General features: G+C 37.7%; 1 protein-coding gene across 21 annotated transcripts in view; it reads right to left on the bottom strand.

The window, feature by feature from the left end:
• TTLL5 (tubulin tyrosine ligase like 5) overlaps positions 1 to 25249 on the bottom strand; it is a 445087-nt gene that overhangs the window by 80013 nt on the left and 339825 nt on the right. For 19 of the 21 annotated variants that reach the window (XR_013160369.1, XM_077123116.1, XM_077123107.1 and 16 more), the window contains one exon: positions 21557 to 21752. The exons of 1 other annotated variant lie outside the window; for it this stretch is intronic. Coding sequence is in view for 19 of the 20 variants with exons in the window: in XM_077123116.1 (XP_076979231.1) it covers positions 21557 to 21752 (196 nt within the window). In the remaining variant the exon portion in view is untranslated. The remainder of the gene's footprint in view (positions 1 to 21556; positions 21753 to 25249) is intronic. One more of the 21 variants, XM_077123122.1, reaches the window with a different exon arrangement.

Below are 25249 nucleotides of genomic sequence, written 5' to 3'. Positions count from 1 at the left end.
AGGCTCTGTCTTTAAGGACTATTTTTATAATTCTTCATAGTTAACACCTAATGGTTAACATAAGATTTTACACTTCCATTTTTGAAATAAAATTATTATAGGAATTCAAGTTATTATATGAATGCGAGATCAACACATGGGTGCTTTTCTCAGAGGAAAAGTCTACAAATAAATAAAAACCTAAAAATCATCACCTAAACATTATAAACACCAACATATATCCACAGTTAGGATATAAATGTAAACTTTTGCAAGAAGATGCTTAAAAATTCTGACAACTTATTTCCCTTATTAGAAATATTTTTTGCATGTGTCACAGACTTTGTTACTGTCCTTCAATAATATTAGCAGTACTTTCAATACGCATGCTTGAAATGAAAAAGCTTAAAATGTGAAATAATACGAAGAGAAAAATGTAATGACAAAATACATAGCATTTGTTAGTAAAAGAATTTCTGGCAATTGGCTCCCTTCTATAGACCCTATATTTTAAGACAGATGGGAAAAATGTCATTTCCTCATGGCAAGGAATAACTGAATAAGATGAGATCTATTAGGAAAAATTCACATTCTAGATAGATATCATTAGTAGTATTTTTACCTTTTGCAAATCTTATTTTTTAAAATTTAAAAGCTGAACTATGTTGCTCTAGTAAAATGCGAACCAACTCTACTATACACAGGCCTTGGAATGTCTCATTTCAGGGAAATGTGGCAAAGGTTCTTAAATAGGCAGATTCGTGGTGATTCAAGGGGTTTCATGCACAGTAAATGTGCTTGATGGAGGTTCATTTTCAAACTGACCAATCTGAGGCCTTCCCCAATCTCTGCAAACCACCTGAGGAGGGAACTGAAGAGCTGTTAACTCTTCCTGATCTCTGATCCAAAGAAAGGCAGGACGGTAGGCCCAACTGAGGGTGTGCATGTGGGGAAGTCTTTCAGACAGTCTTAGTGGGGCTGAGGATTCCTGACAGCTCTAACAGATCTTCTGAAGACAAGTGAGCAAAGTAGTTCCAAAAACAGCCAGGATTCTGAGACTGGTTCTAAAACAAACCCACCCTTTTCAACTACTGTTTCCATATCAGAGGCTCTTCAAATTTATTAGAGAGACATGAATAGTCTACACTGGCTTTCTCTCCATGCATCCCTGTAAGTGAGCACAGACGGGAAGAATGCTTGCGATACACCTATACACCTCACTGAGGAATGGGAGAAGGCCAGAAATCAGAATGAAGGCTGAAGAGTTCTATAATGGGCCCTTCATAAACAAGTTCACGGGATGAGTTATAGAGGAAGAAAAATCTCTGTTAGTAAAGAGCTCCTGGAAATAAAAATATTCTTTATGGGGCTGGGGCTGGGTTGTTCATGTTGTGAGGGATCTGCAATCTATAAGAATAACCATTCAATAAATGGTGACATTAATTTCCATGGTGACAACTTAACTATATTTCCAAATTCATTGAGGTCCCTTTTGTAACTCTATCTTTCTGGGACCTCTAAATCCAAATAAAAGGATGACTGAAAAGTACAGTAAACTTCTATTTCTGTCAGTGAGTATAGTAAGCTTCTATTTCTGTCAAAAAGAATATATATATATATGCTATATATATAGTATCTGCATAGAACAATTTGAAAGGCTATTTAAAAAACTGGAAACCTCCATGGAGGAGAACTGTTTATCCAGGGGCCAGAGTGGGAGGGATAAATTTTTTTTAGTATCATTTGTACCTTTTGAAGTTGGTACTGGTGTGTGTACTTATAAGAAAAATAAAATAAATTACTAAAAAGTCAAAAGGCAGTGAAGTTCTAACAACATTTATGCAGGTAACAAATTAACTCTGAGTACAAGTCAAAGTGTCCAAATTTCAACCATCTGGATATAAGATTCCCCTTTATTTTGGTTTAAAGAAGGAACTGATGAACACTTAGGGCTGTGAAACCCAAATCTGATCATTTCAGTGATTTTTTTTTTTTTTCTTTTTTACCTGGGCAGGCACCGGGAATCAAACCCGGGTCCTCAGGCATGGCAGGCGAGCATTCTTGCCTGCTGAGCCACCGTGGCCTGCCCTGATCATTTCAAAAGGAAGGGAAACCCATGAGTGGAAGAGTACGGCTTTGCACTCAAATGTGCCTGGGCTTGAATGCTGGCCCTGCCACTTACTGAGTAATCTTTTCAAGTCACCTAATCTCTCTGAGCTTTAGCCTCCTCATAAATAATTATGGTTACTTTGCTGGTTTGTGGGGGATTAAATGAGATCATATAGGTGAATCTAGCCCAGGTATTCAATAAAGGGTTTTTAAATAAATTAAAGTACCAGGTATACAATAGACACTCAACCAATACCCCCATTCCTTCCCAAAGCTCAATTTAATTGAGGAACATTGTAAATAGTAGTTGATTATGCATTTTTCAACATATTTTTCTTGTCTTATGACGGTGTTTGCTAGCTTTGAAAGCAAACTCTTATTATGAAAGCATATATTTAAGTTTCCTCAGATCTAAGTTACTCAATTCTCTCTGCTGGAAATCAACTTTTCCTCTTCTGAATCCTTAAACAAATTTATTTGTATGTTTCATCATATTTAGCACATTCTACTTTGTATTACAGCTATTTATGTATGCACCTTTTCCCCCTACCTTTTGGACAATACACTCTGGAAATGGCTGGATTTGTTTCTGATTAATTTTTCGTTTACACACAGTACCTAGTAGAGTTTCATGTGCATAAAATTTGTTCAATAAACATTTACTCAACAAATGAAAAAGAACACATTATACCAACGTTTATTAGCAACAACTAAATTCCTATACAAGAAAATAGGCAGATGAATGTTTACATATAGATATAACCTTATAATAGGACAACTCCCTGTACCTTGTACAGTGCTTAGTATGTTATATTCAACGCATTAAACAGTCACATAATGTAAGTAAGCCCTTTTGCAGACCCTGAACAAAAACAAATCACCTTCTTAGATGCAAAGATGTTCTGTACTAATAATAGTAGTCGTTACCTCAAACAACAAAATAAAACAAATTAGGGAAATTCATTGTTTAGGTGACTGTCGCTTGGCCAGTATTTTTATCACTTCTCCCCTTCTTCCTACTACTTGCTTAGGTAATAATGTGCTCAGCTGGAAAATTACATTTCCTAGTCCTTCTTGTACTTAGAGATAGCCTAGTTCTGGCCAATGGGGTATAAACAGAAGTTTCAAGGTGCAGTTTCTAGGAAAGCTCTTTAAAGGGTGTAGACTTTGTTAGTACACACCTTTTGCCCTCCAGTATTCTTCTTCCCACCCAGGACAAAGATATCTAGCTAGAGGTGAATAGCCATATTGCAACCATAAGGTCACCATGAGGATAATAGCTATTCACTAAGGACTGCAAAGGAGAAAGACTGAAGCAGCATGGGTTCCCGGTGGCACCATGGAGCTGCAGTATCTACCCTGGAGGGCCTATCTTTAGGGTCTATTTCTGATTATATGGAAAAGAATAAAAACAAAAAGATACCTCTAACATGTTTAACCCATTGGGGTGGGGTCAGAGGGGAAGAGTTCTCTTATATGAAGCCAAATGATATGAGAAATAATTCTCAATATAACATAAGCATACATATCTCAAAAGGCAAACACTTTCCAAATATAATGAAAACCTTCTAGGTTGCAACCTGTGGTTTGATCCTCATTCCAGAATATACTGAGAATGATGGAATTATTATAATTTTATACCATCCGGAACCCAATCAGTAATGTGGACAAGTCTCTAGGTGTTCACCAAAGCCAAGGCTAAATAAGTTGAGATTAAAGCCATTAAAAGCAGACACATTACCAGATGTGTTTACAGATAGAAATCAGCCTCTCCAGGTCCCCCTTAGCCTGTATTGGCCCCAATCCTACAGTTCCACCAAGAATAGATCACAAGAACTGGTTTATCCTTATGTTCATTATTTATCATAAAAGAACAGAGGGATTATATAAAAGCTCTCTCTATATAATTCTTATGAAATTTGAGGTTTGGATATACAATACTAGCCCTCCTTATGGGTTAATAACCCAGGGATGAGGACTGCTCTGTCATCAGTCAGTGTCCTGGTAATGTGAGAGATGTGCAAGCACTGGACTATCCTCCAGACCTGGTTAGCACATATATGACTTTTGCTTCTCTATTGGGTGTGGGAAACAGCCACGCTACAGCAGAGACTTAGAGAAAACCACAGTTTGAGGGTTGGATTAGTCCCAGACAAAAGACTGAAAAGCCCTCCTTCTCCCACAATAGAAGGGTACTCGTGGGTGGGAAGGAAGAATTTCTGATAGACAGAATACAGACTGCAACTTGGAAGGTTACAGGGAAGCAAGATCTGGACTCTCTTAGTAGAAAGATAATACTGTTCAGAGATTAAATTCTGGGAGGGTTTATTTTTTTTTTCTTTCCAGAAAAACACTCTTCCTTTTAGCCTTCACCCAGACTTCTTGGAGAGGGACCAGAGCTCAATGACTATTTGTAGTGAAATAACTTTGCGAATTCATTTTTTGAGAATTAAAAGAGATAAAAGTAGGCAAATGCTTCTCTATTTGAGTAGGCTAATGTCTCTTAGCCAACCCTTTTACTTTGATTTCAGAAGAGCAAACATTTCTAGGCATTATTCTCTCCATATTAGATTTTACCCTAATTTGGATAAAGTTTCTATTACATATTATACAAAGCCACTTCCAGTGTGTTTCCCTTTGGAAGGTAAAGTGCTGGGATGATATATTTTCCTGAGCATGTAAACCACTAATCACTCCCCTTATTATAACCAGGCCAAGAGCGGTTCAATGAAGATAACACACATGAATTTTGGGCAACCATATGATGCTGCAAAAAGCTCAGGGCCAAGGTGAGGGTGAGGGTAGCTGTTTCTATCTTGGCAACAGCAAGCTTCCAAAAGGCCTTTGTTTCATACTGCATGGAGTTCTTGGCTGTCTTCCATTCACAATGTTTGTCAGCTGAGACAAGACTGTGCACTGAGCAAGAGAAAGAGTACAACTTCTTGTACTGCTATAAAGCACTGGGCAGTCTTGTGACCATAACAGGGACAGGGCAGAAACCCAGAATATGCTACTGTTCAATCAGAGAGAGGTACAGCACCTGAGACAGGACATTGAGCTATCAAAGACAGTGAAAGTCCTCTGGCATAGACTTACTTCCACCTCTAAAACCAATAAAGAAGTTCCTTTTTCCTTTAAACAACTAGGAAAGAAGGCTCTTACTTGTTCAAATGATCTAAAGGATGCAAAACAGGTGCTTACCTGAACAGCACAATTTAGGAGAAACTATTATTCACCAACCAACTCAAACTGGTGTACTTCAGACAATCTCTAAATCAACTTCATTTGCTAACATTTGAGAAGCAACCCAGGCAATTAAAAACAGATATTCAAATGTATTCATTAACCTCAGATTCCTTCATCTAACCAAACTAAAGACAGCACTGGTAGTCTCTGGGTTGGTTTTTCTCAACAGTATTGAAACACTTTCATTGATCTTAGGCAAGGGAGTACATACAACCAAAGAAGCGCAACTACATATACAGGTAGCTGGCTAAGACCAGGGTCGTAGCCTATGACCTTGAACCAGTGAAACTAGCCCTAACACATTACATTCATGACCTTCCCTTACAAGTAGCCACCTCTGCTCCCCTCCTCCCTTCTAACAACAGAACCAGTGATACTGCAAAAACTGACATTCTAATGGAAAATTTGGATGGACTGCTTTGCTTTCTATTTCTTTTTCATCTCAATGCCAGCAAACATTGCTTGACCACTGATCTCGTTCTCTCTCACACACACACACATGCATGCACACATACACAAGTTAGCAGAGTAAGGATTTTCTTAATTTTTTTGAAACATTTTAAATTCTTTAATACATGTCCATTAGAAAAAGGAAAATGGCTTTTAAAGTTTTTTCTGATTCTATTCTCAAAGATAAACTCTGTTAACATTCAGACATTTTTCTAAGTATATATGGATGTTTTTCTATAGATATACATGTATTTCCATGTGCTTACAAAAAGTGGGATCATAGAATACCCAATGTTTTGGAACTCATTTCTTTCATTCAAGTATCTATTTTGAGCATTATTTCATATCTTTAAGAATACATTTAGAAAACTTTTTAATGGTTGCATATTCTATGTTATGGTTTATCATAATTTATTTGACTAATCACCAATAGAATACTATACATTGTCACATGGGGTAGATTTATATTTATAGTTATGGAAATATGGTCATAACAAATGTTTGAGAGGTAAAAAGCAGGCTCCCCAAAATGTCCTATAGTTTCACCTGAAACTACATACACACACACATACGTTTAGGTCGTCACCAATTTGTCTGGCTATTTAAGAATAGTGCCGTAATAAACCTCAAGTTATGTCTATCTTTTCACATATGCTAGATCATTTCCTTAAAATAATTGCCTTGAAGTAGAATAGTTAAGTCAGAAGGCTTCTTTTCTTTTCAAAATCTTTAAAATATATATTCCCAAATTGTTCTCCGTAAAAGTGCTTGAGAAGATGAGTTTCCTTGATTGGGGTGGGGTGGGGTGAATAGCTTATGTCCCATGAAAAGCTGGACCATAATATGATGCTAGTGCTATTTCTTCTTTTTTACGTTTTTAAGATATTTATGCATTTGGCCACATGTTAACAATACAAAACATTCTTCTTTAAATTACTTTGCCCTAGTATTAGTCACTTTCTCATCTCCTGCTTCTCACAACTCTTCAGTATTTGTGAACAAATTAATTTTCATACAATTTAAAATTGCCCAAATGAATTCTTATAATATTAATAAGAAAAAAAATGAAGCTAATGAATACTTCATGAGTTTTTTTATTTCTCTTAAAACATCTTTAATATCATTTTTACCAATTTCGGCTTCTGGCATAGGGAATTTACCTTACAAACCTAAGATGAAACTAAATTCTATGTATATTAAAGGTTAAAAAATAAACTTTCACTGAGCTTTACCATGGATTGGCAGTGCTCTAAGACTTTAGATGTTATGTCCTCATTTAATCTTCCCAGTCACTTGAGGTCCTACCCTCACTTCCATTTTACAGAAGATGAAATTGAGGCACAAAAAAGTAAAGTAATTTGTCCATGATCACACAACGAGCAAGTTTAAGTGTAGATTCACACCCATAGAATCCAAGAGCCCACTACACTATGTTGGCCTTCCTTATTGTTATGCTGCCTCCCTTTTAAAGCCAACATATCTAAAAAGCAAATGTATTTAAATTTCCTTTCCAAAGCCAATCTAAAGCAAACCTAGCACTGTGTCCACTTTTTGTTGGATGCATACAAAACAGAGATTTCATTCCCTGTTTTATCTTTTATGTGCTAGTAGCTTAAGGGAATTATTTGTATATCAGGGCCCTTGTTCTCCTAATAACAAGTCTATGCCTTAGTTTCCTGATTAGTAAAATGAAATAGACAAGCCAATCTCTAAGTTCCTTCCTAGCTTTAAATTTTGTGTTTAGAAATGTCTAACTTGTCTCCAACTTCAAATGTATAATTTGCTTAGAATCTCACATGGTAGACCTTCTTAGCCCTTCTGTTAAGTATTTTTCCTGTGGCAGTAGGCTGTAAAAGATGAGACTTTTCCACCTCATACAAAGTTACAGCTGTGAGTTGCTTATACGTCTATGGACAAACTACAAGTCACAGAGTGAGGGAAGGGAACAAAACTGGTCGCAGGCAGCGAAGCAAAACCACACTTTAAGGATATTGGACAAATGGGATCAATCCCAAGCAGCTGGCAGGTGAACATTTACCTTTTTGCATAACCATGACCAAACTGAATTTTGATTATCAAACATCAACACCGTCTTTTATGTTTGCGTATGCATGTGGTGGGGTGTGTGAGAGAGAGATTATGTAACAGCAGCAGCAGCAAGGCTGGAACGCCTTATCTGAATGATGACATATGTGTACAATGAGAAGAAAATAAATCACTTCAGTTGGTTTGAGGGGGGAGATCCAGTGGAAAAGATGCAACCTCTGGAAGCTTTCCCACCTAGTTTGTACATCATCTCTGCAATTAACCAGCTGTTTGATCTTGGGTAAGTTACTTAAACTCTTTGAATCTCAGTTTCCTCATCAGTAGAATTGAAATAATAGTACGACTGGCACACAGGAGGCACTCACTTTATGTCCATTTCCCGGCCTCTCATTTTCCTCTCTCTCAAATTGCAGGGGGCACTACCCTAGCAGTAGCTTAGAAAACAACCTGACGATAATCAGAAGACTTCTGTTACCATAAAATAATGAATTACTATAGTGAACTAATGTCTATACTAATAATTCATTAAGAATCAGATTTATATGGTGTTGCAAAAACAGGTATAATATTAATTATGCCTTCTCAAAAACACCTATACTGGAAATAGAATTTAAAAAGTATTACCAGAAACAATAACAAGGTTGAAAGGATAAGGTATAACTGGAGAGAGAATTCCTATGTTAATAACAACCTATACAATTGCTCCACACCTCTAAATCTCTAGAACATATTCCAGAATACCGTAAGATGTCAGTTATCTTTGATCCTATCTTTTAATAACAAAAGCATGAGGGAGGGTAAAGTAAGGGCATTTCTAAGATTTTTAAGCCAGGAACACCTCATTAAGACATTTCTTTCATTAAGAACTTGAGGTTTCAGAATACTGTGCAGGCCTAAGTTCATGTGTGTTTAGTCAGCTTTTCCTTTTGAGACAGTGCATGTGAATAGTAGAACACTGGTTAACATACATGAGGGTAACCTTTCAATGACAGTTTTATAGGTGTCAGCAAGTACTTGTTGAATATATAAATTACAACTTCAAATTTATGTAGTATTAAATTTACGTAGCTACTATTTGTTGAATGCCTATGAAGTGCCAGGTGCTTTAATACTTCATCAGGGAGGCAGCAGACAGCAAAGTAGCCAAGAGTTTGGATGATGCTGGAGGCTGATAGACTTGGGTTCAAATCCCAGCTCTCTCATTTATTACTATGGGATCTGAGAAAGTTATGCAAAAGCTCTGAAGCTCTGTTTCTCCATCTGTCTGGAAAATCGGGCTAGTAAGAGTGCAGTAGTAAGGATTAAGTGAAATAATACAAATAAAATGCCTAGTTCAGTGCTTGATGCCTGGTAACATTTTGAGGATTATAATTCTCATTGATCACATAAAAGGTATATATGAATTCTCTTCTCCATATTAGAGATCAGGAAAATAAGGTTCAAAGAAATTTGAATAAACTGTCCCAGGTCAAGAATTGGACGGGGCCAAGATTTGAACTGAGGAATGATCTGACGCCTATGCCTGTCTAGAGTATCTATTTCCAAAAACAACTGAAGGTAGTTTTACATGAATTTCTTCATGTACTTACAATGTATTTTTTTATACTTTATTTTTTTAAACTTTTTTTATTGTACAGTGTAACATATATACAAAGCAAAGAAATAAAAAAGCAATAGTTTTCCAAACACTCTTTAACAAATGGTTACAGGACAGACCCCAGAGTTTGTCATGAGCCACCATACGATCCTCTCATATTTTTTCTTCTAGCTGCTTCAGAATATCACAGGCTAGACGACTTAAATACTTTTTTTTATCATCACAATTGACTTTTCTTTCTTTCTTTTTTCGTGAACAATAACATATATACAAAAAAGCTATAAATTTCAAAGCACAGCACCACACTTAGTTCTAGAACGTTCTTTAGACTTTGACATGGGTTACAATTTCAAAATTTTAGGTTTTTACTTCTAGCTGCTCTAAAATACTGGAGACTAAAAGATATCAATTTAATGTTTCAGCATTCACATTAATTTGTTAAACCCTATCTTCTATGTACAACTCCACCATTACCTTTGATCTTTCTATACCTCTCTTTAGGGTTATTTGGGCTACAGCAATTCTAAATTTTTGATATTGGAAGGGTCTGTCACTAACACAGGGTAGGGAGAGGGAACTATCTGATGTTCTGGAGAGGCTGGGCTAGGTTTCAGGACTTATCTGGACCAGGGACCCATCTGGAGGTTGTAGGTTTCTGGAAAGTTACTCTAATGCATGGAAGCCTTGTGGAATCTTATATATTGTCCTAGGTGTTCTTTAGGATTGGTTGGAATGGTCCTGGTTGGGGGTTGGCAGGTTATGATAAGTAGCAAGGTCTACCTGAAGCTTGCGTAAGAGCAACCTCCAGAGTAGCCTCTCAACTCTATTTGAACTCTCTCTGCCACTGATACTTTATTAATTGCACTTCTTTTGTTCGGTCAGGATGTAATTGTTGATCCCACAGTGCCAGGTCTGGATTCACCTCTGGGAGTCCTCACCCATGTCGTCAGGGAGACTTTCACCCCTGGATGTCATGTCCCCCATGACATGAGGGCAATAATTTCACTTGCAGAGTTGGGCTTAGAGAGATTGAGGCCACATCTGAGCAACAACAGAGGTACTCCAGAAGTAACTCTTAGGCATGTCTATAGGTAGTCTAAGCTTCTATGTTACCTACATAAGCTGCATAAGAGTAAGACTCATGATCGAGGGCATGGCCTATTGATTTGGGGATTCCCTGATTGTAAGGTTTAATAATTTCATATTCTTTCTCCTCTCCCTCAGGGGACTTTGCCAAAATTTTTTTTATTATCTGCTTAATATACTCTAGGATGTTTTCAGGTATTACAAAAATCCATACAGAATTAAAGGATCTCTTTCTTATTCTGTGCTTCCTGTGTTTCAGTTATTCAAATGAGCTATACAGATAGGCTGAATTAGATTATGCACTAAAGAAAACTTCAGTTCCAGATCAAATGAACCTTTCTTCCATTGGTCTCAAAGAGTATGTGTGGTCTAAGATATAGACACTGTCTTCCTTACCCCTATGTTCTGAATTACTTTAAACCCAACCTGTTCGGCTTTGTTCTTATTCCTAAATATCAAGTTGTATATATAAAGCAGCCTCTCAAAATCCAGAAATATTTATCACCACTCCAGACTTAATGTGTCTGCTATAAAAGCTTACAATCTAGGCCCCTGTTTTCTTATAAGCATTTTCTAAAGGTGACCATACCATTGTTGGTCTTTTGTTTCTGGCTTATTTTTTCTCACCAAGTGTCCAAATGTTCATTCACATCATTGTATGCCCCACGACCTTGTTTCTTTTTGTAGCAGCACAGCCTTCATTCATGAGTATACACCATCGTTCGCCCATCTACTTCTCCTTCAGTGCCTCCTTCAGCCACCTGCATTCATCGGGCATCATATAGAAGGCCCAAAGTCCATAGTCCATCAACATTCTCAATTTTAGATAATTTCATTGCTCACAAGAGAAAGAAAACCAACAAACATACCCTTGCCAAACAGGAAATCTAAACCTCCTCTTAATTCTTGTCCCTCACCCCGTTATTTATTTCTGCTGTTGCTGTGGTAGTGCAGATGGTTTCCTGTTTGTTTACTTATTTATTTATTTTTGCATAGGCAGGCATCAGGAAGCAAACCCATCTCCGTAACAGCAGTTTTCTCCCTGTAACCTGGACTTATACAAGAATCATATGTTTAAAGTAAATCTTAGGAGACTAATTCATATTTCTAATGTGAATCAGTGGGACACATAGTTCTATATAACCCCTTTCAATCTTGTTTATCTTCAATATAGTAATATTACTTCTAGACCCACTAGAGAATCACCTTCACTCCTATGTATTCCCTTATATTGGAGTTCACCCTCATTTAGCTAACGGTTCACCCATCTCTAGTTTCTATGTATCTCTAAGTCCCCTATATTCTATATTATAAGCCTCTGATTATACCTTTATGCTGGTCATAAAAGTGGAATCATATAGTATCTATCCTTTTGGGTCTAGCTAATTTCTCTCAGCATTATGTCCTCAAGGCTCAACCCTCTTGTCATGTGCTTCAGGATGTCCTTTTGTCTTATTGCTGTATATTATTCCATTGTATGTATATGTACCTTTTGTTGATCCACTCATCTATTGATGGGCATTTGGTTTATTTCCATCTTTTGGCAATTGGGGATAATGCTGCTATGAATATCAAATGTCTATTTGTATCATTGCTTTCTTCTGGGTATATACCAAGTAGTGTTATTGCTGGGTCATAGGGCAACATGATATTTAGTTTCCTAAGGAACCACCAAACAGTCTTCCATAGTGGTTGCACCATTATACATTCCCACCAGCAGTGCATAAGTGTTCCAGTTTCTCCACACCCTCTCCAACATTTATAGTTTCCTGTTTGTTTAATAGCAGCCATTCTTATAGGTGTGAGGTGGTATCTCATTGTAATCTTGATCTGCATTTTCCTTATAGCCAACGAAAATAAGCATCTCTTCATGTGCTTTTGAGCCATCTGTATTTGCTCTTCAGAAAAATGCCTATTCATATCTTTAGCCGATTTTATAACTGGATTGTTTGTTCTTTTGTTATTGAGTTGTATGATTTCTTTGTATATACAGGAAATCAAACCTTTGCCTGATACGTGATTTCCAAATATTTTCTCCAATTGAGTTGGCTGCCTCTTCACCTTTTTGACAGTCTTTTAAGGTGCAGAAGCATTTGATTTTGAGGAGTTCCCATTTATCTGTTTTTTTCTTTTGTTTGTGCTTTGGGTGTAAAGTTTAGGAGGCTACCTCCTATTACTAGGTCTTGAAGATGTTTCCCTACATTTTCTTCTAGAAGCTTTATGATGCTAGTTCTTATATTTAGGTATGATTCACTTTGAGTTAATTTTTGTGTAGGGTGTAAGATAGGGGTCCTCTTTCATTCTCTTGGCGATCCACGCACAATTATTGAAAAGACTACTTTGTCCCATTCAGAGGATTTGGGGGCCTTGCCAAAAATCACTTGACCATAGATTTTGTGGTCTATTTCTGACCTATTGATTTGATTCCATTGGTCAATGCTTCTATCTTTGTGCCAGTACCATGCTGTTTTGACCACTGTGGCTTTATAACAGGTTTTAAAGTCAGGGAGTGTTAATCCTTCCACTTCGTTCTTTTTTAGGATGCCTTTAGGGTGCCTTTAGCTATTCAGGGTCTCTCTCCCTTTCAGATGAATTTGATAGTTAGCTTTTCCAAATCTTCAAAGCAGATGCTGGAATTTTGATTGGTATTGTGTTGAATCTGTAAATCAATTTGGGGAGAACTGACATCTTAACTATATTTAGCCTTCCTGTCCATGAGCAGGGAATATCTTTCCACCTATTTAGATCTCCTTTGGTTTCTTTCAGCAATGTTATGTAGTTTAATGTGTACAAGTCCTTTACATCCCTAGTCAAGTTCATTCCTAAATATTTGCTATTTTGAATAGAATTTTCTCCTTGACTGACTCCTCAGCTAGGTCATTGCTTTTATATAAAAATGTTACTGATTTTTGCACATTAATTTTATATCCCACCACTTTGCTGAATTTGTTCATTAGCTCAAGTAACTTTGCTGTAGATTTCTCAGGATCTGCAAATAATGGGAGTTTTACTTTTTCCTTTCTAATTTGGATGCCTTTTATTTCTTTGTCCTGTCTGATTGCTCTAGCTAGAACTTCTATCACAATGTTGAATAATAGTGACAGTAGGCATCCTTGTCTTATACCTGATCTTGGGGGAAAAGTTTTCAGTCCCTTTCCATTGCGTATGATGCTGGCTATCAGTTTTTCACATATTCCCTTTATCCTATTGGGGTAATTACCTTGATTTCTATCTTTTGAGGTGTTTTTAACAGTAAAGGATGCTGAATTTTGTCAAATGCTTTTTCAGCATCAATCGAGATGATCATGTGATTTTTCCCTTTTGATTTGTTAATGTGCTGAATTACATTAATTGATTTTCTTGTGTTGAACTTTCCTTGCATTCCTGGTATAAACCCCACTTGGTCATGGTGTATAATTCTTTTAATGTGCTGTTGGATTCGATTTGCTAATATTTTATTGGAATTTTTGCATCTATGTTCATTAGGAAGATTGGCCTGTAGTCTTCCTTTCTTATAACATCTTTACCTGGTTTTGGTATTAAAATGATATTAGCTTCATAAAATTAGTTAGGAGAGTTTCTTTTTCCTCAATTTTCTGGAAAACTTGGAGCAGAATTAGTGTTAGTTCTTTCTGAAATGTTTGAAAAAATTCCGTGAAGCCATCTGGCCCTGGGCTTTTCTTTGCAGGAAGATTTTTCATGATTGATTGAATCTCTTTACTTGTGATTGGTTTGTTGAGATCTTCTCTTTCTTCCTGAGTCTGTGTAGCTTGTCTGCATGTCTCCAGGAATTTGTCCATTTCATCTAAGTTGTCTAGTTTGTTGGCACATAGTTGTTCATAGTATTCTCTTATGATTTCTTTCATTTCTTCAGGGTCTGTGGTAATACACCCCTTTTCATTTCTGATTTTGTTTATTTGCATCCTCTTTCTTTTCCTTTGTCAGTCTTGCTAGTGACCTATCAATTTTATTGATTTTATCAAAGAACCAACTTTTCGCTTTAATTGATTCCTTCTATTGTTCTTTTGTTCTCCCATTCATTTATCTCTGCTTTAATCTGTTATTTCTCTTCTCCTGTTTGCTTTGGGGTTAGTTTGCTGTACCTTCTCAAGTTCCTACAGGTTTGCTGTTAAGGTCTTGATTTTTGCTCTTTCTTGTTTTTTAATATAGGAATTTAGGGTAATAAATTTCCCTCTCAGCACAGCCTTTGCCACATCCCATAAGTTCTGATACATTGTATTCTCATTTTCATTCATCTCCAGATAGCTACTGATTTCTCTAGCAGTTTCTTCTTTGTCCCACTGGTTGTTTAAGAGTGTGTTATTTAATCTCCATATATTTGTGAATGTGCTCGTTCTTTGGTGGCCATTCAGATACAGCTTTATCCCATTGTAATCAGAGAAAGTGCTTTGAATAATTTCAATATTTTAAAATTTATAAAGACCTGTTTTGTGCCCCAGCATATGATCTATCCTGGAGAATGTTCCATGAACATGAGAGAAGAATGTGCTTTGGGGTGCAATGACCTATATATGTCTATTAGGTCTAATTCATTTATCAAGTTTTTTAACTTCTCTATTTCCTTGTTGATCTCCTGTCTTGTTGTTCTATCTGTAGAGGAGAGTGGTGTATTGAAATCTCCTACTATTACTGTTGAAACATCCATCACTCCCTTCAGTTTTGCCAATGTCTGTCTCATGTACTTTGGAGCTCCTTGATTGGGAGCATAAAGATTTACGAGTGTTATATCTTCTTGGTGAACTGATGCTTCAATTAGTATATAGTGCCCTTCTTGTTTCTTATGATGTCTTTACATTTAAAGTCTATTTTGTCTGATAGCTACTCCTGCTTTCTTTTGGTTATGACTTGTGTGGAAAATCTTTTTCCATCCTTTCACTTTCAATCTATTTGTATCCTCGTGTCTAAGATGAATGTCTTATAAGTAGGATATAGCTATGGGCAGGGGGGCTGGGGGGAAGGGGTAGCTTAGATATGGAGGTTAATGCCCGCAGCAAACAGGGAGGGAGAGGTAGTGCTCAGGAGGGGTACAGGAGAGGTGTGTTGGGCTGCACTTGGGGTTGGGGGACAGGTACATGGGGGGCTGGTGGGGTGGAGGCACCTGGAGTGCAGGGAATGGGAGCGGATGACAGGGTTTGGGTGTGTGGGATGTGGGGTGAGTCGCCGGTCACGGGGCTGCACTGGTGAGGGTAGCATGCCCAAGGAATGCAGCCTGGTTTACTTCCTAGTCCCGGGCTCCCATCCATGCACTCCCACAGGCTCCGCGCCTCTGCGCCAGGCTCCAGCTTTCTGCCTCTCAGTTCTTCAGCTTCCGCAACCAGGGCTGCTGCATGTGGTGCTCTTCCAGGTCAGCCGCACTCCCGAATCACCAACTCAGTTGCCCTCCTGTCCCTTCTCTAACTTTTCCATGGAGCAGGGTTTGAGCTAGTCTATTCAGCCATCTTCCCAGAAGTCTTCTACAATGTATTTTTATTAGTTAACAAGAAAGGAGTGGTCTGGCAAACTCTACTACCATCAAATAGTCCTAGGAAGACCAATAATAATTAAAAGCTAGAAACCAAGTGATATAAGAGGATTTCTGATAAAGGTTACAAGGAAAAACAAAATGGAGCAAAACAAATAAAAGCAGAGCAGTAGCAGGGTCTGAGATTCCAGTTGACATGCTCTGGGAACATCAGCATGCAACTTATTCTTGCATGCCCCCAACCCAACTGTCCTGTCTAATACAACATTATAAAGGTGTACAAAGTTGCCTCCTGCACAGCCATTCTGTTTGCCTGCCTTCCTCATGCCCTGCTGAGAAGCCAGCATGATGTTCCTAGCTGCCTGAAAAAAAAGACCTGTGCCTGCTGAATTTTTCCTTCTTTCCCCTCCCCCACAACACAAACACACAGCAGCTGAAGGGCTCAGAGAAATATTTTAATTCCTGCAGGAGGGCAGAATTTTTCTAAACACATGCAATGAACTTTGGGAAGCAGAATAACAAGAGTTGGCTAGATTCATATGGGAATCCCTTCCACACCTGTGAGACTGTGCAGGTACACACATACCATTAGCAAAAAGCTACTTACACAGTGTAAACAAGATATTACTGGTACAATGAAAGAACCCTTGATGCTAACACTGAGCTGCTCCCTGGCTCTGCCTGATAAAGGAACACTGGTCTTGGTTGGCCTTATTGAATCTAGGTCCATCTAATAAATTTGGGCCCGAAGGGGAGGGAGAAGGAACAAGATAGGATAGAAGGATGAGAGGAATTCACCACGTACAGTTTTTTCTACATAGAGTTACTTGATTAATGTTGAAAATTAAGTCTACTAAAAATTGAAGGGCTATGGAAAGAGAATGGAAGGATCCAGTGAAGAATCAAGATGTATTTAAAATAAACCTCCCATCCCTGCCCCGTTGTTAAAAGAAACTTCAGCAGTTTTGTCTTGGCAATCAAAGTGTTCTTAAGTTTTCTGCTTTTGGAGCTCTTTTTCAGTTTGGATGAGGCAGAGAAGAGAGCGGGAGGGAAGGGAGAGGGGGCTGGGAGCAGAAGTTTAACAAAGGATCACTTTAACAGAAACTACTGAGTAATCGCTCTGTCCCTGGCCAAGAATAACATCAGCTCGATGTCGGCAATTAGAATCAGGTCAGTCGGGCCTCACAGCTGGTGCAGCCCTCCTAGCGGACCCCAGTGTGCAGAGCTACTCATGCTGATGTCACCAGTAGTCACTATTGTCCAAGCAAGTCCCCCCACTCAGCTCAAAGAATCTTTCTGCCTTCTCCTTCAGGGGCAGGAAGCCAGTATGAGAAGGAAGTGGAAAGCAATGAGGGAAACTGGAGAGAAGACACACCTCTGGATATATCAATGTATAACAAATTCATTTTACCACCCCTAGACCATTAAAAAGTTTCTGTAATTTCCTCCACCATCATTTTTCCCCCCATGGGCAGGCACCAGGAATCAAACTGGGTCTCCCACATGGCAGGCGAGAACTCTGCCACTGAGCCACTGTTGTCCGCCCTGAAACTCATTTTTAAATGAGTTAATACATGCAAAACAACCGGTATAGTGCTTGGAGTAAGTACATAGTAAGGTGGCTATTATTATTAAAACAAAGGGGGAGGAATCTATCCTATTATTTATCTGTTGTACACCTTAAGACTTGAATTCTGAGAGCAGTTAGTGCAGAGTAGAATGTATCCAGATAAGAAGAATGAACGAAGAAATTGAGAACTTTTATTTATTTGGAGACTGTGGTAGATACAGTGCAAAAAGTAGAAGTGAAGTTCCTATTTAAAAAAATTATTGCTTGAAATTTTATAAGAACAACACCAAGTTTTAACCCTTCCAGTCTTCTATCCAAAGTACAGAAAACAACCAAGAAGAGACACTTCTGACTCTTTCCCTCTAGATCAGCAGTTCTCAAAATGCAGTCCCCAGAACAGCAGCATTAGCATCAACTGGGAACTTGCTAGAAATGGAAATAATTAGGCCCCACTCAAAACCTTTTGAATTAGAAACAAGGTGGGATTGGGGGCACAATTTGCGTTTTAACAGGCACCCAAGACATTCTGCTGCTCTAGACCAGAATCTGCAAAATATAGCCTGCAGACCAAATCTAGCCTACTCCTATTTTGGTAAAGTTTTATTGGAACACAGCCACACTCATTCATTTTACTTATTATCTATGGCTGTTTTTATGCTGCCATGGCAGAGTTAAGTAGTTGTGCCAGAGACCCTGTGGTCTACAGAGCCTAAAATATTTACTATCTGGCTGTTTAAAGAAAAAGTTTGCTGACCTATTCTGATTTAGCATAATAACGTTTTTTAAACTGCTGGTTTTACCCATCAGTATGTGAAAGCTCCTGGTTTTGATTCTGACTCATTTTAGATATTCTCTATCAGATGGACTCGATCACACATATTTCCTTGTACCTGGGAACGTCTGCCAATGGCTCTGAGTACTTTCCCTTCCTCACACCCATGTTAGAGGACCAGGGTTTTACCAGAGTAGACTCAGTGCATGAAAATTTTTAGATGTATGAATGCAATCCCAGAGAGAGATGATCAAAGCTCTCTCTATCCTTTTCCAAACTCACATCCTGAATCAGAATTTGCCTTCAATACATTGGATATGTAAGTGCTCTGATGGCAATAAACAGGCAGGTGAGGCAAAAAGGAAAGCTTTCTTTGCTTGTAATGCAAGAAAGATTGCATGAACTTCTCCAAAACAATTATTAGATTACTATGTGAAAGGCTCTGTTCATGTACATAATTACTGTAATATAATACAATAAATAACATAATACTGTACTATAATATAATGCCCTTTTAACATCCTGTTTCATTAAAAGGTCTCTCTTGTACATGAATGCTAGGTATGGTAGATTTCAATTCTACGCACTGCTCTCAAACAAGCAATTACCCAAACTGTTAGTTGTATCAATGGCTACCTATATTTAAAAAAAAAATCCAAAGAATGAGGAGTTCATTAGCCCAGTAAAGAATAAACTTCTCTATCTAAAGCATTAAACCCAGGACAGAAAATACAGGACATACTGAAAATGCAAATCATGCTTCAACAACTTGGTTGTTATAGCTAATTATAATGGTCAGGCATCAGCAAAGCTAAAAACAAAGGCTTAAACTCTAGTAGGGCTTTGCTTCTTCTGTGGAGGGATTCTGAACGTCCTTCTAAATAAAGTGCTCTAAGTCACTAAATATTCTTCAGATTAGGACACTTACTATCTTATTTGCTATTTTCCTATTTATAATTTCATCAGGCTAATAGAATTTAGTTTTAGTTTTTCTTAGCTCTTCTACCACAGTTACAGAACTTCATCCTTATTCGTTTTTACTTAAACAAGCTGTGGTTTGGAAAGAATAGGGAGAGAAAAAAAATGATGTTATATACATACATAAAATTATGAGAAATGATTTTCTGTTCCCTCTCTAGGAGACATAAGATAACTTCTTTCTTGGGAGTTCTGACTCTTCGCTCAGACAGATCTTCTGACAAATTCTAAAAAGCATACTTTCCATATACTACATAGTTCAATAAGACTAAACCAGTATAATCCTCCTGAAAAAAGAAACCCACACAAGAACAGCAGTACATCCTGAATTCTCAATGGAATGTGAGTTGCTGGAAGCTAATCAAAAGAACTGGAAGGACTTAAAAATGAAGCAGTTTCTAAAAGCAAAAGTCAGCAAAACTTTCTTTCCTTTCCCAAAGCTTCAATAACCTGCAATCACATCCTCTTCTTTTTCTTCCATCAACATCTCAAGGTAAGGATGATCAATTTAAATGTCACCAACCATTTAGGTTTGTTAGAACCAGAGGTCCACACACTAAGGGAAATATGGCTACCTAATGTCCTCTCTCCACTACCTGATAATTTGGCTTCTCAAGTGTTCTCAATGACAGGGATTCGACGAATTTAAAATGCTTCAAGAAATTTGTGCAGATTTAGAAAAAATCAAAGATATACATTTATACCTGAAACTGCGAAGTTGTAACCTGGTTTGAATGCTTCCATTAAACTCAAAATATATTCTACATGAGGACATTTCTACATGACTGAAGGTAGCATGGTGATCAAAATGTGATAGTGTATTCTTTACTTTCCAGTAAAAATGGCCTAAAGAACTATTTCACAAATGATTGCACTTACAATTTATCAGTTACTATGAATTAATATAATATACAGAGTGCACTATCACAGATAAAGATGATCAAGTGATGAACTAAGTTGAAATAACAGAATGTCTAGAAGGTAGCTGAAAAGATAAATAAGTAAAGATACAGAGCAAATGATAACTGTTTTATTTTGAGGCAAAATAATGGGAACAGTTGTTTTGGCCTTTGAGTGAATATTAATTTTGTACAAACTAATGCATGCTCTGTATTAAACTTTTATGAGAAAGATGCAAATGACAAGAGATCAAGCTGATGTAAGGTATTTCCTCAAGTAAACAAATATTAGAGAGGTTCAAAGAATTAATACAGATTCAGTCCAATAATCCAACTGTAGAACATGGTGACTGATTCTAGTGATAATTCTGAATCAAGAATAATTTAACTCTTTATAGACTGACATTTTTTCGTGACACAATACTTTCTCTGTATTTGGGACCATTCAGATACACAGGCCAAACATTAGTATGTAGCTCCTTCACATACAGTCTAGGCATTCCTATCACTTAATAGCAATGGGTAGGGGATCAATATCTCACTGGAATGTAACTTCCACAACAGCAAAGATTTTTGTGTGCATAGTCATTGCTACAGTCCCAGGGATTAAAACAGTGCCTAGCACATAACAGGAACTCAATAAAGATTTGTTGAATGAATAGTTACCAAATCAGAAGACCAGCAACCTATAAGAACTTCCTATGAGAAGAACTCGAAAATTATTTTTATTCCTTGAAAATCTTGATAGGGCATAAAGGATTAATATGTGTTCATGCAAACCAAGTCTATGAAGACAAGGAAATAATGAATTTAGAAATAAAGATGAATAAAAGTTTTTAGCTTTGCTGATGCCTGACCATTATAATTAGCACCAAGTTGTTGAAGCATGATTTGCATTTTCAGTATGTCCTGTATTTTCTGTCCTGGGTTTAATGCTTTAGATAGAGAAGTTTATTCTTTACTGGGCTAATGAACTCCTCACTCTTTGGATTTTTTTTTAAATATAGGTAGCTATTGATATGGCTTTTAGGTATCTGGGAATTAGACCCCCTGGGAAGTTACTGAATTAAGATCATACAATAGAAGGAGTAAATGTTAGAACAGAGATTTTCATAGAGAACATCCAAACAAAACAAAGAATGTCAAGCACGAATTCAGCATCACTTTTCAGCAAAACCAATGTCATGGCTCCAGAATGATTTCTCCTCCAGAGTAGACTCACCAGGAGCCATCTAAGCTAGAGTGGCACTGGAAAACTTTTGGAAAACAATTCCTATGTTCACCATTGACCATAATGTCTTTTTTTTCACCAACAGGTTTAGCACACTTTATCTTAAATTACCTGGTGCCGGGCTCGACTCTGGTCCAGAAGCTGCCGGGACTGAAGTTTTTGTTGTTCAAGTTGCTGCAGGGCAAAATGGAGTTGGTAACTGCCCGCTGTGGGATGGTACTTGTGCTGGGGAACCACCCCGGTGGCCTTGCTATATGCATTGTTCTCTACCTCTCCCTCCCAGGCAAAGCCACCTGTCTGGAGGCTCCTGAAGACAAAAAAAAAAGCAGATGTCTTAAGTGGTTGTACAGACAATCTAAAGGAAAGGAGAGAGATGTCTCAGGTATTTTCCTTTATAGAAATAAACACAGTTTGGAATTAAACATTTATTTATGTGATAAATTATCTGACTTCCCCACCCCCCATTAAACTGCTCCACGAAGGCAAAGACAGAGTCTGCTTTGCTGTCCACTCTATGCTTAGCACTTTTCATAGGGCCTAGCACATGGTAAATGTACAGTACATACCTGTTGAATGTTAAATAGTTGAAATAGCAATTCCACTCCCCTGTGACTACCATAAGGACCTCTAAGAAGAGCCCCAGGAGCTTCAAATGCAGGGTGGTAGACTAATTTAAGGTAAGAAGAGAAGCACAGGGCAGGCCATGGTGGCTCAGCAGGCAGAGTTCTCGCCTGCCATGCCAGATAGGGATGAATTACCCAGCATTTTTGTGTTTTCTTAGTTATCCACTAGTGAAGGATCTAAATCTTTTTTAGAAGCTATTTATACTTGAGCTTTTACCTCTATGATGGGATAATGTAAATGGTTTGACAAGACTCCTTTATTATCCTAAATTTACCTCCACAGGGTCCCCAGCCAGGCTGATATTCAGCCAGTACATATGAGGAAGGTGAAGGACTGCTGGCCTTTTTTGACCAGTCAATTCCTGTTATGCCTTTTGTTAAGTACTTTGACCATCTTCCCTGCTCAAGTTCTTAAATTCTAGATTCTGGTGACTATTCTATGTATACCCAAGTAGTATTCTTCATAGCTACAGGCGCCTACATCTCCCCTCTCAGTGCATTTTTTCCAGGTAGAAAAGTCTCTGTTTTTTTTTTTTTTTTTAAGAATAATCTTATTTGGAGTGCTTTCATCCCCTCAACACATTTGGTTATCTCCCTTTGGACCTTCTTCAACTGCCTTGTTTCATTCATTCATTCATTCATAAATTCATGTATTCTTTGCGCTGCTGTGACCAGAAAATTGTACCCAGAGGAAACCTTGTTAAGAATCTTTCAGTGAACAACCTTCCCCAAACTCTGATCAACGGTGCTTAGACAAACATGCTGTTAGTCTGTTAAGAAGACATGCTCTTTCTCAAGGGGCTTTCAGAGGTATGGAGAAATATGGCAGTCACTGAACAAATATGAGTAGGTCCCTAAATATATTAATAAAATGTTAACATTATTCATAAAATGAAGTGTAGCAAGTCGGAGTAAAACAGAAGTTACATGATTAGGAAAGGAGGAGCCAAGGGAACCTGTTATCTCTTTTATCAGTAAGGAAGAGGAAGGCATTCTGAAGATAACATGTAAAAAATGTACTGCATAGCTGAAGGAGCTGTTATGGTATGAGCTGTGAATGGCAGGAGAGGAAATAAAGAAAGGTATACAGGTATAAACAAAGAGAAGGTTTAAGGTAAGAGTAGGCTGGTGCAATAAACAAATGAACACAAGGGGAGAGGAGAGGTGAAAAAGCAGAAACTGACTGAATGGAACCTTGAGCTTTCGGGACCCACTAGGGCAGGTACTATTTGGGATCAAGAAAGAAATTATGGTTTAAGACAACTGGACCAAAGGTCAGAAATTGCACCAACTATGATTCTGCTTCCATTCCTGGTTTTGCAGGTTATAGGAAAAGTTTCTAGCCACTGGTAGCAATCAAGATTCAGTGATTAGATATTACAGGATTTATATTAACTATGTAGCTGATATCAGAGTTCATCTCACTGACTAACTAGATTGGTTTTATTTTCCAAAAAGCTGCTTTAATATCATATATGCCCCAGAAGCCCTTATTTTAATGCTTTCTGTTACGTATAAGAAATCAAAATCTAAAACTAGGCCTCCTATTGGGAGAGGGTCATGACAGACTCTCAGATGCATATGCATGAATCAAAGGTTTATGAATATATAAGGGGTAGGACAGTGAGCAAGAGGAAAAGATCAAATAAGGGCTTTGGCTAAGAGGTGATTTGTTCTTTCAACTGCACACATAATGAATAGGCTGTAACATCATAAATTTTCATAGTCAAACCTGTTTTTAATCTCATCAGTAACATAAGCCAGTCTCCAAATCACAAAAGGAAGTTTCTCAAGCAAGCAGAGGCTTTTAGCAAAGAAGCAGGAATTTTTACAGTGCACCAGTGGATAGGGGTAGGGCTCAATTGTATAAGGTAATGTGATAAATGAGAGAAAAAACTTCTTGCTTTGATTTACAGTGGGTGTTTCTGAGGCCATGGCATCTCAAAGTTAAAGAACAAGCCTTTGGGGCTTTCAATATGCAAGTGATATGAATACTGATACAGGGAAAGCCAGGTGGACTATAACTGGGGTTTTCCTTGATTTCTGGTGTGCCTAAGTTTATATAACTAAGTATTTTATCCTAAGGCATCTAAAAGTTTCCACTGCAACTCAAAATTTCATCCCTTTATCTTAAACTTCAATTCTTTCTATTTTTTAATTAATTTTTTTAAAAAAATTACAGGAAAGAAACACAAACATTCGTAACATATGCTCATTTTGTTCTACATATATAATCAGTAATTCACAATATCACATAGTTGCATATTCATCACCACGATCATTTCTTAGAACATATGCATCAATTCAGGAAAAGAAATAAAAAGACAACAGAAAAATAAAACGAAAACAGAAAAAAAATTTATACATACCATACTCCTTACCCGTCCCTTTCATTGATCACTAGCATTTCAAACTAAATTTATTTTAACATTTGTTCCCCCTATTATTTATTTTTATTCCATATGTTCTACTCGTCTGTTGACACGGTAGATAAAAGGAGCATCAGACACAAGGTTTTCACAATCACACAATCACATTGTGAAAGCTATATCATTATACAACCATCATCTAGAAACATGGCTATTGGAACACAGCTCTACATTTTCAGGCAGTTTCCTCCAGTCTCTCCATTACATCTTGGATAACAAGGTGATATCTACTTAATGCGTAAGAATAATCTCCAGGATAACCTCTCAACTCTGTTTGGAATCTCTCAGCCATTGACACTTTGTCTCATTTCACTCTTCCTCCTTTTGGTCAAGAAGGTTTACTCAATCCCTTGATGCTAGGTCTCAGCTCATTCTAGAGTTTTCCTCAATCCCTTGATGCTGAGTCTCAGCTCATTCTAGGATTTCTGTCCCATGTTGCCAGGAAGGCCCACAACTGGGGGTATCATGTCCCACATAGACAGGGGGAGGCTAGTGAGTTTGCTTGTTGTGTTGGCTGGAGAGAGGCCACATTTGAGCAACAAAAGAGGTTCTTTTGGGAGTGACTCTTAGGCCTAATTTTAAGTAGGCTTGACCTATTCTTTGTGGGGTTAAGTTTCATATGAACAAACCCCAAGACTGGGGATTCAGCCTATAGCTTTTTTTGTCCCCACTGCTTGTGAGAATATCAAGAATTCTCCACTTGGGGAGGTTGAATTTTCCCCCGTTCTCACTCTGGACAAGCCAACAAAATC

The sequence above is a fragment of the Tamandua tetradactyla genome, chromosome 12 (assembly GCF_023851605.1).
Source record: "Tamandua tetradactyla isolate mTamTet1 chromosome 12, mTamTet1.pri, whole genome shotgun sequence".
NCBI classification, from domain to species: Eukaryota; Metazoa; Chordata; class Mammalia; order Pilosa; family Myrmecophagidae; genus Tamandua; species Tamandua tetradactyla.
Note: the sequence above shows the minus strand (reverse complement) of the source record. Positions and strands in the feature narration are given on the sequence as shown.